Here is a 13,865-nt window from a genome sequence, read left to right as displayed (position 1 = left end):
CAGTTTAAAAGGTTTAAAAGTTTAGCTTTAGTGTGTTCAGTAAATGTTTATCTTCTTCAGGCAAAACCTTAAGCGTGTTTTTAACTCAGGCCCCTGTGTGACTGAGTTTGACCCCCCTGTAATACGAGTCTAGAAAATTCATGCATTTTTTGAGTAAAATGGCCAAATAGAAGATAGGGAACACAACAGGATGTTGTCAAATTTTGTATGTGTGCGGGGGGGGGGGGGGGGGGGCGCTGGTGGGGTTACTCGCCCAGGGAGTAAGTTAGTGTAGAACCGCCACTGGTTAAATGATATCGTATGAGTGAAAAAAAACCCAACAAAATAGAACCTGCTCGAGCTAACGCGGGTTTCTTAATACAATGCGTAACTTTCCATTCTTTCAGTTTAGGGTTGGGGGGAGTTCAGCGGCTTGATGATGTCATGAAAAAGCCTGAGGGCTGAACTGGAGCAAACAAACTCAAACGTCCTGAACTTTCACCGGGACCCCAGCAAAACACATTACCGACCGGAAACCCGCGTGTGTGATCAGCCCACCGTGGAAGCTATGGCATTCAATGAAAAAATAATGATCCCATGCATTAAAATAATAATAATTAAAGAGAGAAAGAGGCGGGGCCTCAGCATCCATGTACTGTTGGTGGATCATCCGAATCCCTGACGCTTCAGCAGAAGTGGAGGTGAACCTGCTTATTCTGGGATGCCTGCATACTTCTGCAGCATCGGAATCCATCCTCTCCGCGGAGGTGAGGTGCAACGCCGCTGTGCGTTAACCCTTCCCCGGCCGCACCCCTCCGTCCTGCGGGCTGTGCGCGCGCGCCAGGAGCCAGAGGAGCGGAGCGGAGCGCCGTCCTGCTCCCGCCTGTCCGCCGCATCGGTAACACACATCAACGTTTCCTCCAGAGGAACCGCACTTTGAATCTCCTGCAGGAGCCGCTCCGGCTCGGATGGCCTCGTTTCCGCATTCCTGGCGCCGCCGTGCGCACTGCGGGCAAGGAGCAGAGAACCATGGTCTCCGAGAAAAACCGGTTCCTCAGGCTTTTCCACCCGAGGACTGCTGGCGTTTCTTTTTCTCCCCGGCAGCGGAGAGGAGCCACGGCGGAGCGAGATCCCGGTGACCGTAGCCGCGGCAGCTCGTTCGTTGTCTCGCGTTTAGCCGCAGAGTGAGAGTCGCTGCTGAGCCCGGAGACGCGCACCGCCGCGTCCTTCATGTCCCGGGATGGAGAGCTGCTGCCGCTCCTGCATGCCCTGCTTCGACGGGCTCTGGAACTGGATATGGCCCGATTTGCGCTACCCGACCGCCCCGGCCCAAGGCCATGTCATCGCGAACCCCATGGCCCACGCGGACGAGATCCGAACCGTGTCCGGAGACATCCGTGCCCCGTCCCCCAAGAAGCGGCCGGTGCAGCTGTATGCGGCGCTCTTCGACTTCCAGGCCCGGAGCGACGATGAGCTGACGGTGAAGGAGGGCGACAAGCTGTCCGTCATCGAGAAGAGGGGGGAGTACGTGCTGGCCAAAAAACTGACCGGATCCCTGGGGTCCGGTCTGATCCCCGCGAACTACGTGGCTCTGCTGCAGGACGAGTTTGCCAAGTACAAGTAAGTGTCCGGAACCAGAACCCCAGTGGTTCTTCTAGATCATGAGTGGCAGCGTCAAACTGTGATCCCAGGACGGACCGCAGCCATCCCGAAGCTACAGTTCTGACCCGGTTCGTCCATGAGAGGAGCAGCTCCTAGATTTTATCATCAGCAACATTAATGAGCCTCTTCTCAATAAAATCCAAAACGGTTTCATATTTTTAACATCACTAAATCACACCAGACAGATTTATGAATCCAGGAGATTCTCCTTGGAGAAGGGGAGGAACCTAAAGAGAAAGTTGACTTTAAAACAAGTTGATGATGGAATTTACAGAAGAAGACACCAAACACAGAAAACAGCGAACAAACTCTCACCACGTATTTTGTCTTGTTTAAATATCTTATATCTCTTATATCACAGTCAAACGGACTCATTTTTTTCATATAATCTTGACAGCTTGATCTCAAAATGTATATTTTATTCATTTTTTGATTGGTCCAGAAAAAGTGAGACTGCTTGCTAAAAACTAAGATGGGATATTTTTTGTGTGGGAAAGTTTTAGCATGTATGTAAATGTAGGTTCTTACTCTAAAGATATACAACTAATTTAAAAAAAAAACAAGATTTCTAATTATCAGAGAAATATTTCTAAATATTTTAATCTAAACACATGATGGTAATATTTATCATTTATAGCTAATTTCAAGATTTAATTTTGTTTTGAAAGGTCAGAACATCACAACTTATTTCATGAAATCTTACCATGATAGATTCTACTATTTCTATTGGTAGATTTGTTTTCACTTACAACGAGCTGAGAAGGACATTTTCCAGTGTTGTTGTTGTACAGAGTTCTGAACCACATGTGTCATATTTTGAATGATCTGGCATTTTGCAGCAGGAGGGAGACATTTTGGATGCTTTCATCTTTTCTGCTTTAAATACTCAGGAAAGACTAAAAGTTGCTTCTAATGTTCAGTTTGTGGTACAGAAAGAGCAAAGTGACTTCAGGGATCTGTCCTCACCTCCTTCAGCAATGAAGAACTCAGCTAAACATCCCGTCACGTTGTGTCTGATGATGAGGGTTGGTACAGACCTTAGATCTCCTGACTCTCTCTAGAAGCGCAAATATTCATTGATCAGAGCTTTCATTTCAAACCATTTCTTTGTTATGTAGTCTGTATTTCAGAGCTCACGACAGTCTGCATGTCATCCACCTACAAAAAACCACCAGGAGATCAGATGAAGGTTTAGATTTGGTTTTCTGGGAGGGGGAAGGAGGTCAGAGGAGAAAAAAAAGCAGCAGAACACCTTTGGTTGTTTCATAGAAACTCTGGAACTCTTTCCACTCTGTCATGAAACCCTGAGGATAAAGGGCTGAAACTGAAGCCGCTTTTCTCACGTAGCTCCGCCCTTTAAACAAACCCAAACTCTTCCTCTGGAGAGCATCAGTATCTGAGAGCCGGTGATGCTGGACAGCAAGGATCTGCGTTCTCTGGTTCAACACGACACTGTCAGTCTGCTATTCAGCTTTTATTTATCCCTCATGCTATCCTAGGCACTTTAACATTGGGAGTTGGGTCATCTAGACCCACTAGACAGTGCTCTGAACCTTTTTTCTTCAATGATTTGTGATCTTCACTGGTGTCCATGGATTGCATGAAATCTTTCCAGCTTTATCCACCTTTGTCATGGTAGGGAGAACAGGTCAAAGTAAGGGTGGGGTCGTCTAAGATAGCACAAGATGTCGTGTTCTGAGCAGTCTTCTAATTAAACATGTAATTGTCATGTTCAGGACCACCATAGTCTCCCTAGAGTCCCACTCCAATCATTTTATGATCTATTTTCACAGCATTCCCAGTAGTCTTTTAATGACAATTATATGATAGGATCCGTCGTTTTAGCTAAAAAAAAACTCTGTCGTTTTTTCTAGGACATAGTTTCTGCAGAGCAGCAGTACTTTATCAGAAATTCCCCTCTTGGTTGTGGGCCGGACTGTTGGTTTGTTTGCCCCTGATTCAATAAAGAAATAGTCATACTTTCTTTATCTACTGTAAATCCTCCATCATCAAAAAATTGCTACAAGAACATGTTAAAAACACCCAAAAAGACATTTTCATTGGAGGGGGTCTTTAAGGCAATCCGTTTCCATAATCAGGAGCAAATTTGACAATAATAAGTTTGAAAAAAGTCTGTCTGTGAGTTTGCATGTTGGTTAACTCTGAAAAGGTTCTGTTTGTTGTCCACAACACCTTTTCTCTAAAAGGTTTACTTGTTTTGACCTTTTAAGTCTCTCAGGCTCCAACAAAATCTCCCCAATTAATGATCAAATCATATTCATTAAAACTAAATGTTTTTAAAAAATGACGGATTTTAAAATAACTGGACTGCTCAAAGGTGGATTATCAAACATTAAATTATGTCAGATCACTAATCCTTCTTTAGTTATGAGATATATCATTCTAAGATGTTAGATTATAATTAGTCATCAATTCTTCCTAAATATTGTTTAGATTCACTCACACACTACTTTTTCCATGAATTATTGAACATATCTGTGGAGGTATGGCGGAGTCTTGGAGAGGTGGAAGTAGTGTTTCTGATTGAACTGATGAAGAAGATTTTGGAGAATGAAAGGATGGAGGAGAAGGAATATTTTTCCATTTTTAAAAGTTATAGAAACTACAGAGGAAGAAAGTCGATGAGTCACAGTGAAGTCAGAGGAAAGAGTCGTGGAAGTTAAACTGAGGTCAAAAGTGAATAGTAGTGAACCCCGGTTTGGTTTCATGCAGAGGAAGAGAAGCCAACAGTTGGTCTGATGCAATATTTGGTTTAAGGATGTTTCCAGAGAAGAACAGAGAAGGTCAGAAGGAGTTGCTGTGTCTTTGTAGATCTGCAGACAATCTGTGACGAGATCCAGAGAGAGTAGAGGAATGGTCAGCTGCAGCTAGACAGAGCATCTGTGTGTAACCCTTGTGCTAGGCACTTTAACGTTGGGAGTGGGGTCATCTAGACCCACTAGACAGTGCTCTGAACCTTTTTTTTTCAATGATTTGTGATCTTCACTGGTGTCCATGGATTACATGAAATCCTCTTCACCTTCATCCACCTTTGTCATGGTAGGGGGAACACGTCAATGTAAGGGTGGGGTCATCTAAGATAGCACAAGGGTTACATGAGAAGAACTCTAGTGGAACAGTGAGGTTACAGAGAGCAGAGGTGGAGAAGGTGAAGGACTTTTAGTTCTCAGGGTCAGCAGAGGTGGAGAGGGGTCAGCAAACAGGTTAGAACGGGCGGAGGAAGGTTTCAGGTGTGACGTGTCACTAAAGAGTGTCATCCAGAATGAGAGGAAAGGTTTAGAAGACTGTGGTGAGAGCACCATGTTGTTGGTTTAGAGACTCTGATGCAGAACTGGAGGCAGCAGAGATGAAGATGCTGAGGGACAGATCAGGAATGAATCCATCAGAGGAACAGATCGTGTAGATGTTCTGGAGATCAATGCAGGGAGGCAGAGGAAGAACAGAGCAGATGTTGGTAAAAGGATGCTGAGCTACCAGGAAAGAGGACAGGGTGGGTGGTGGGAAGAGGATGTAGAGAAGAGGGTTGGATGGAGGCAGATGTGACGATCCCTAAAGGGAGCAACCAAAGACAAAGAAGAATGAATCTTTCTTTTGTTTTTTCAGCATCAGCAGTAACGCAAAAAAGTGAAGCGACAACAGTTTGTTTGTCTGCCCTGCACACATTTCATGATCTTCATTTCCACTCTGCTGGTCAAGTCAGTGATAAAATAATGAACATCTCACTGTGTCATTGTTGATTAACTGCTAACGTATTTTTTATTACCATTTGTTTTCGTTTTGATGTTGGCCTCGCATTGAAATGTTTCATGAAGAACCTGAAAAAAATGGTAGAATAAATCAGTCAAAGAAAATACTCTGTGAGGCATTTAATAAAAAAGAACATTTGTGGTGTTTTCAAGTTTTAAGAAAACCGCACTTTTATGCAAAATGTTATTTGCCAGTAATCATTTGATAAGACAAAAACAATCACTGATTCATGTTTTTTTGATGTCATTAGAATGACAGAGTACAGATGCAGCCGGTCACGCATGGACTGTGAGCAATGAAGTGATTCACTCTGCTGCATCACTCTACACCAGCATGAGCCTGCAGCTCCTGCATTATTCATGCGGCCTGCAGGGAGCATCAGCTGTCAGAGCTTGACCTTTACTTGACCTTCATGTCAGGCCCCAGAGCAATGGTGAAGCAGTTGGTGTGTAAAGAAAGTGGAGCACATAGCTGTGATGTCACTGGGAGCAGCCCCATGGTGGCTCCCATGATGAGTCAGAGCAGAAAGAGGGAAAGCTGCAGGTGTGGCAGCAACCATCCCGCAGTAAAGTCTTAGCGAGGCCTCCGTCACTGATGTGCAGAGAGGACAGTCTGTTCGTTCATTGCAGAATCCTTGTGCTGTAATTATTTTGCTCTTGTATCATGTGAAACTTTGTCAGGCTCCTGTTATCCCACACAAATGACAACAGATCTGTTTGGATGGGCAGCACCATGTAAACATTACGCTAGAGTTAAAAATGTCTTTTCTGTTATTGTCAGTGTGAAGATTGAAGATCCACTGTGATCATCTTTTGAAATATTGAATTCCCAGCGGTCTATGAATTATAATTATACTGTTTTTAGGCAAAACAAACAAACAAACAAAACCTGTCATTTTCGTGGACATAGTTTCTGCAGAGCAGCAGGAGTGTGTTGTGGGCGGGACTCTTGGTGCGGAGCAACCCTGATCCCCCACTTCCCCTCCTTTGTGAAGAGCAGAGCAGAGCAGGGAGCTTGTATTTTCTACCTCACAAATAAACTGGCATTTTACAGTTTGAATAAAGAACACTCAAATGCATTATTGAGCTTAATTTTCTTTCTAAATCTCCTCTATCATCAGAAAAATGTAAAAACATCCAAATACATTTTTTTTTTAATCAGAGTGGGTCTTTTAAGTAGTATGAATGACAGTAACAGAGACTTTATCTACGGTAATTTAAAGGGTCTACATCATGCAAAATCAACTTTTTTGAGCTTTTAAGTGTCTTATAATGTTCATTCCTCAATATAAACAATCCCAACGTGGGATTTTGATCCATTCACACATTTCTGAGTATTCCTCTGAAAGCCTGCTCTCTGAAAACGAGCGGGTTCTCACATTGTGATGTCACAAATTGCGGAACAGCCCCTTCCAGGAAGAGTCTACACTGCCAGCTCCGCCCCCAGACTAACACACACCCACTTTCTTTGTGGAGCTAGCCATGATTGGCAAAAATCTTTCTTTTTCATGCACAAAATGCAGATCCATCTTTGCAAAACGGGCAAAAAGTCAAAGGCGGAGCCTCAGAGACCGAGTTGACTTACTTCCAAGTTGGAAGTTGAGCTGCGAAAATAAGTTACATTTCTTTAAACAATCATTCTTTAGTGTACCAAAGGTACTATAATATCATATATATGGATATAGTTTACTCTGAAAGCCTTAAATAAGCTGGATATAGACCCTTTAAAAAACTCAACAACTACAATCTCTAGAAGATTGTGGAAATCTGGCTCAGTGTTCTGATCACAATTTTGGTAAATGTTCTTTCCACTTCCAAGAACAGCAACTTGCAGCTTTTTTACATTATTTTGTTTTGGAATGATACTTTTCATCTGTCCAGTGACTTCCTTCATACAAAGGAATGAAAAAATAAAAAAGGCTTACAGGAGTTTAATCACGCACCACTTCACACTTGGCCTAGTTTGGGAAAAACACGATTCTAAAAGAAAAAGAAACTGTAGGATTTCTCACAATTATTATTAGTAACTATGCCTTTATGAAAAGCTCCAACCTGTGGGATTTGGTCACACCTGAGGGATTATCGGGACTCGTTCTGTGTAACAGCTGATTTGGGAAGAAGCCCCAATGCCTTCAACTCCTCCTTTGTCCAACACTCGCCGGTCTGTGAAGGAGCAGCAGAACTTTGACTGACTGTGCCATCAGAACCCTGGAAGCAGAGCGCAGCGCCTGACAGGCTGCAAGACCACAGGATGTCAATATATTACCACAGCTCAATTACTACTTCATTTATTTGGCTGAAAGGATAAAGTCGACTGTCGGAGGCTGTCATGCCTCCAGGGCAATCCCAGTGGAGTCGCAGCTTCCTTACAGATGACATTTTAAACCTGTGTTTAACAGTGGAGTAGTTAAGGATATCAAGGATTGAGCAAAAATCTGAGAAGTGACTTAATCCCACATGTTAGAATTTGTTTTATGGCAATCTTCAAATGCCTTTTCTTGGTGCAGACATGCATCATAACTGGGCTAAAAACGCAGTATTTTGGTGTGTGATGAAAGCCAGTAACCCTTGTGCTATCTTAGATGACCTCACCCTTACATTGACGTGTTCTCCCTACCATGACAAAGGTGGATAAAGGTGGAAAGATTTCATGTAATTCATGGACACCAGTGAAGATCACAAATCATTGAAGAAAAAAGGTTCAGAGCACTGTCTAGTGGGTCTAGATGACCCAACTCCCAATGGTAAAGTGCCTAGGATAGCACAGTGTTTGTTTTCCCAGAGATGGAATAAGACGTTCCTGACTTGCATGTCAAACAGTAGCAGCCATTCAGTTTCTTCATATTTTTTACTGTGATACTCCTCTCATGGCAGTTTCAGATCCTCATCTGGCGTTATCAGTTTCTGTCAGAGTGTTTCACAGCATCTCAGCGTTTTGATGTCTTTGCTGCTTGTTGTTGGTTCCAGTGAAACCTGAGCAGGCCTTACCTTTCCATGACTGGAAGTAAATACAGGTCTGTTTGAGGCAGAGGCAGACCTCATGCTGAACTCAGCAGTGACTGCTGTGTTCTGGATCGGAGTGGTCTCATGCGGTCAATTAAAGAAGCATGATCTGGTATCACAATTTCCTGATCTGAATGGCTGCAGGGCGTCCATTAAAAATGGATCATGCACACCTATCAAAGACGTTCCAGTCAAACCGCCTGGAACCGTCCTCCACTTTACATACGATTCACATCTCCACTTTATCCATTATTTCTGATAATGAACACCCTGTCAAGTTTTCTCGCTTGGCTCAGCAACGTTAATCCAGGGTGTGAGTCTGTACTCATGTGGTCTGTCTTTGCACCTGGTTTTTGTGTCAAACACTTGTTCTGAGGCTTGTTCCTTGTAGCCGTTTTTGCTCAGAGACCATGAACCTCCACATTGTCTTTCATTCTCTCTGATCATCTCCTGCTTTGTCCCGTCTGCTGTTCATCTCCTCACTCTGCAGGTGGTACTATGGCAACATCAACCGCACAAAAGCTGAGAAGCTGCTGCTGGCTTCCCAAAACAAAGACGGAGCATTTCTGGTTCGCATCAGCGAGAGTCACAGTGACGAGTACACCATCTCTGGTAAGCGCTTTGTTCAAGTGTTTGCTGCTGTCTCCATCCCCACATGAAGAGGTACTATCCTCAAGTGAATGGTTCATATTTGCTTGAACCTTTGACCCTGATAAGAGGAAACAAGGACGTGTAAGCTCAGCTGAGAAAGTTCTGAAATAGTCCCAACTTTGCCAAATAGTTTCCAACAGTCCTTTTACAGTTTTTCTCAATCGCTTTAGTAAAATTCTCAGATCAGAATGAAATTCCCAAAACTATTTGTTCAATCTTCACATCATGATGTCACTTGTGCAAGTTGCAGTTGCTTTGGTACAACTATGCAAATGATTATGTACAATTCTCTGCTCTTTGCTACATTCTCAATTGTTTATGTCATGTTGATCAAAATGTATTATATAGTTCACTGTGCAATAGTCTTACTCCTCAAAACACCTAGTCATTAGTTCATCGTATAAGTCATTAACTGCAAAATGGTTGACCAAGTTGTCATAATGTGACAAACATATTTCGCTACATTCCAAGAGAGGATATTCGCTGTGATGTGGATGAGAATTTGTGGCCTGACATACAGGAACGACAAGAAGTGTAGGAAGACCACACCAATTCCTACTGCACTGCCTGTACTGTTGTACAGAATATTGTCCTATCTTTTTTTTTCCCCTTTGTGTTACTGTTTGTAGTGGGTTTTTTCTATGTTGGTATGACATGGTCTGTCAACAAATTACAATATGAACAATAAAAGTGTAAATGTAAATCTTGTCCAGTCTCTTGTAATCAAACAAAAAAGGTGTAACTTACATTTTACAATAATTGTCATCCAAACTTTAGCCATAGTTTACATCAGAACCTCCCTCTAAAGTACACAGTTATATTGACAACATGACTAAGTCATTTGACTGTCTTGTTCGTAGACAATGACACAAGGACTTGACATTCTGATGGCACTGACATGTTCAATGACATAAAGACTTAGTTTTGAGAGATGAACTAAAGATTTTGAGCAAGTAACAGGCTTTTGCAAGAAATCCATAGTGTTTTGCTGTTTGTACAAATTGTTTTGAGAAATGCACACACGTATTTGCAAACTTCAATTCTGATCTGAGAATTGTATTAAAGCGACTGAGAAAAACTGTAATATCTAACTAATGTCTTTTCCCATAGTCCATTGACTGACTTTCCCAGACACTTTGCGGTATCATTTGCATTAAATGACATAATCATACCACTAACTCAGAGAGTGGGAAATAAAAATGAATTGTGAGGATTTGTAAAAGTCATAAACTCAGATTTTATTTCAATTTTTAGAGTTTCATGGGTGTATTCACTCTGGACACATTTGCTCTGTTTTAATTGTACCAGTTTTTTCCCCGATGATCTGGAACAAATTTTCTGTCTGAGTGCACCAAAGCGGACCCAGCTCTGGGACCAGGAACAGCTCTTTGACCCATCTTTAGAGGTGGTCTCAGTTCGTTTCCAATCGGACAGGTCCTAATGGCCACCGTAGCCAAGCATTAGGCAAGGCAAGGCATTTTTGTATAGCACACTTCATACACAAAGTAATTCAAGGTGCTTCACAAAACAGAAAAATGCATTAAAATCACAATACATCATAGAAATAATCAACGTAAAATTTACTTTAAAAGAAAAGAATAAATTTGAAAATTGATTTAAAAATAAAGGAAGGAGAGGAAAGAAAAGTGCAAATAGGACCTTTCAGTCATATACACGGCTAAACAGAAATGTTTTAAGTCTAGATTTGAACATGAACACAGAAGAGGCCTGTCTTACGACTTCAGGGAGGCTGTTCCAGATTTTAGCTGCAGAATATTGAAACGCTGATTCCCCTTGTTTAGTTCTGACTCTGGGCATCAACAGGAGGCCGGCCCCTGAGGTCCTCAGAGTACGAGATGGTTCATATGGCACTTACATGTCAGAGATGTACTTTAGTGCACGGCCATGGAGAGACTTGTACACAAGCAGAGCTGCTTTGAAGTCTATTCTTTGAGGTACAGGAAACCAGTACAGAGACCTGAGCACAGGACTAATGTGATCATACTTCCTGGTTTTGGTCAGGACTCGAGCAGCAGCGTTCTGGATGTACTGAAGCTGTTTTACAGGATACCTGTTTTACAGGATACCCATTACAGGATATAAACATAGTAGAAAGGTAGCAACCATGTGGATGTGACACAGCAACTCAATGAAATGTGATCAGATGAAGCCTGGCTCATCAAAACAACTTTTAACGTGATACACATTACTTCTCACTGTTTTCCCGACAATCTATGTGTTATTAACACTTCTTCGCTGTATCTTCTTCTTAACCGCCGTGCAGCATGCCTCCACCGTACCAAAGTAGCAGTAAAAAGAGTTGACCCTGAGATTGATACAGACGTTCAAAATTGGTCAGCGGAACATAACGTTTTTTTCAGTGAACTATCCCGACAAGGATTGCAAAGCGATAGACTTCCATTATTCTTTCTCTCAATGCTTTGCCATGACTGAAGAATTATTATTATTATCTTTTTACAATCTTTGGTTCAAAACAGAAATGTTTGGTTAAAAGGCAGTCTGAATACAGACCAAACGCAATGTTCAGGACTCAATGCAGAGCAAATTAGGAGGACTCGGTTTGGACAAACAGACTTTTCCAGTCACAATACAACCTAAACTGCAGACAGGTCTGTTTGGAACTTGAACTCTTCCACGACCAAAGCAAGCTTTTCTAAAGATTCAACAGATAAAAATGTCCAGCAAAAAGATTCACAGCATTTCCTGAAACAGATGTAGCTGTAAAACTTGTTTTTCCTTTCAAGTTTTTCTTTCCACCCTCACTTTATCCACCGTGAAAATGTGACAACCTTTATATGCACATGAAAGCCTTTATCCAAATAAGGTCATATAGGCTCCTTTATCAGATTAAGTTCATAATCCGGATAAAACATCATTTGGATAAAACAGGTAGTATACTGTATGTTGACTTTATTCAGCTTCTTTTAGTTTTTTAACACTTGGAATTACTGGTATACTCTGTATGTTTTGCAGGTTTATGGCTACCAGATGATAATGTTTACTGAATGAAGTTATCACTTGAATACATATTTTTGAACTCTGAACTTTTATCTAAAGTCTGCTGGAGGATTTGTACAGTAAAGATGGCCAAACAAGCTTCATGACTGGTTTGTTTGGAGTTGAAACATCTTTGTGATAATGTCATGGAACAAAATCCATGAATGACTGCAAAAGTGGTCATTTTTCCAGGCTGTAATTAGAGTTGTTGGCAGAAATAACTCTGCTGTATCGTGATTTTACTGCAGTTTGCTTTTATGATGACGACAGGAAAGTGCTGATACATGGATGTAAACACTGACATTGAAGTTTGAAATTGAAGTTTTTTAAGTATCTCTTTGAAGTTTGCATAAATTAAAGATTGCCATACCCCCCCCCCCCCCCCCCCCCCGGTTTTCTGTTGTGACATTGATATGGCACATGTCACTGCTAGCCGATGTACAAAATCCCCCTTTGCCCATTTTTTACATATCCAAGACTCTGCGATGCCTTACACATCTAATGCTGTCTTCATAGTTTTTAGAGATTCCTCCTGGACTGTTTTTTAACCATTTTTGATATGATCATGACCTTTCTGGGTTGTCTCACGACCGCCTTAACTTTCTTCGTCTTCTTGCAGCCAGAAATCAAGGAAAAGTCGATCACTTCAGGATCCAGCGCTCACTCATCGGAGCATACTTTGTCTCGGATAAGATCTCCTTTGCCACGCTGGAGGAGCTGATCTCCTACTACCAGAAAAACCCTCGCCTCCTGGGAGTTCAACTGGTGCAACCATGTGCCCAGCAGGTCAGGCAAACTTTTTTTTAACTTGACTTTGAACGTTGAAGAAAGAAGGACTATTGAAAAAAATAATAAAATCTTTTATCCGTAAAGGTTCTCATGGTAAACTCAAACTTGAGGAAAACCTAATTTAAAGAGAAGAGTTGGTTTCAGTGCTGTGGTCCTGAATCTAACTCAGATAGGCATCTGTCTGTGAATCAAAGAGGTAAGTCTGTCACTAAGGCAGGCTTTAGGGTAAAAAGCATCCCGACTGATGCGTGCTGGAGCACACTAGTTTCCTTGCTCTGACTTTTCTTTGGCCAGTGCTCCCATTGTCCTACAATCTGACTGGAAACCACTGTTGCGTATTCACTAGGTAGTGTTGGGGGTAATGAATTAAAAAAATAAATTACTGTAATTTAATTACTTTTGTCAGTAGCAGAGTGACATAAAAAATTACAGTTCAAATTTTGCTAATTTACTTATATTTACTAGACTACAGAAACCCTCATGACTCCATTCCTCACATATTGGTGCTGTGAAACCAAAGGAGACCAACCAATCAATCAAAAGTGTGTAAACAGTTGGCTCTGTCATTGTCTCTTGGTTAAATGAAACAAAACAGATGCTAATAGAAAAACAGTTACTGATGCATGTGCGCTAATGCAGAGTTGGGGATTGGTCAAAGTTAGAGGAAGAGAGCAGAAATATGGTCGTTGACTAATTCGTGGATCATTCAGCAACTAGAGATATTCAGATTATTTCCAATGTGTTGAAAACAAAGACAAAAACATTTCAGTAAAATCAAGTTTTGTCCTGAAGAACTGCTTTCCACTGCCCTGGTGTCAATGAGCAACCTTCTACACACTATGTGGTCTACTATACAATGTACATTTTGTCATGTTCATGTGGTAAAATAATGTGATGGTGCTAAAAACCTGATTGTTCTTGTGTAATCTCCATGTTTATATATTGAGGAATTTACTAGGGTATCTTGTTTTTGCTTTATTCCTTTGAGAATTTGTA

The 13,865-nt window shown here is 41.7% G+C and overlaps 1 protein-coding gene across 1 annotated transcript in view; it reads left to right on the top strand.

Annotated features, from left to right (window-relative positions):
* The first annotated feature begins 325 nt into the window (after positions 1-325).
* The window catches only part of LOC101169425 (tyrosine-protein kinase SRK3), a 31,481-nt gene continuing 17,941 nt past the window's right edge, over positions 326-13,865 (top strand). Inside the window, exons 1-3 of the mRNA XM_004086404.4 lie at positions 326-1,599; positions 8,902-9,023; positions 12,700-12,866. Coding sequence (XP_004086452.2) covers positions 1,220-1,599; positions 8,902-9,023; positions 12,700-12,866 — 669 coding nt within the window. The 5' untranslated portion in view covers positions 326-1,219. The remainder of the gene's footprint in view (positions 1,600-8,901; positions 9,024-12,699; positions 12,867-13,865) is intronic.

This window comes from Oryzias latipes, chromosome 7, assembly GCF_002234675.1.
Source record: "Oryzias latipes chromosome 7, ASM223467v1".
NCBI lineage: Eukaryota > Metazoa > Chordata > Actinopteri > Beloniformes > Adrianichthyidae > Oryzias > Oryzias latipes.
This window is presented reverse-complemented; position numbering and strand designations above follow the sequence as displayed.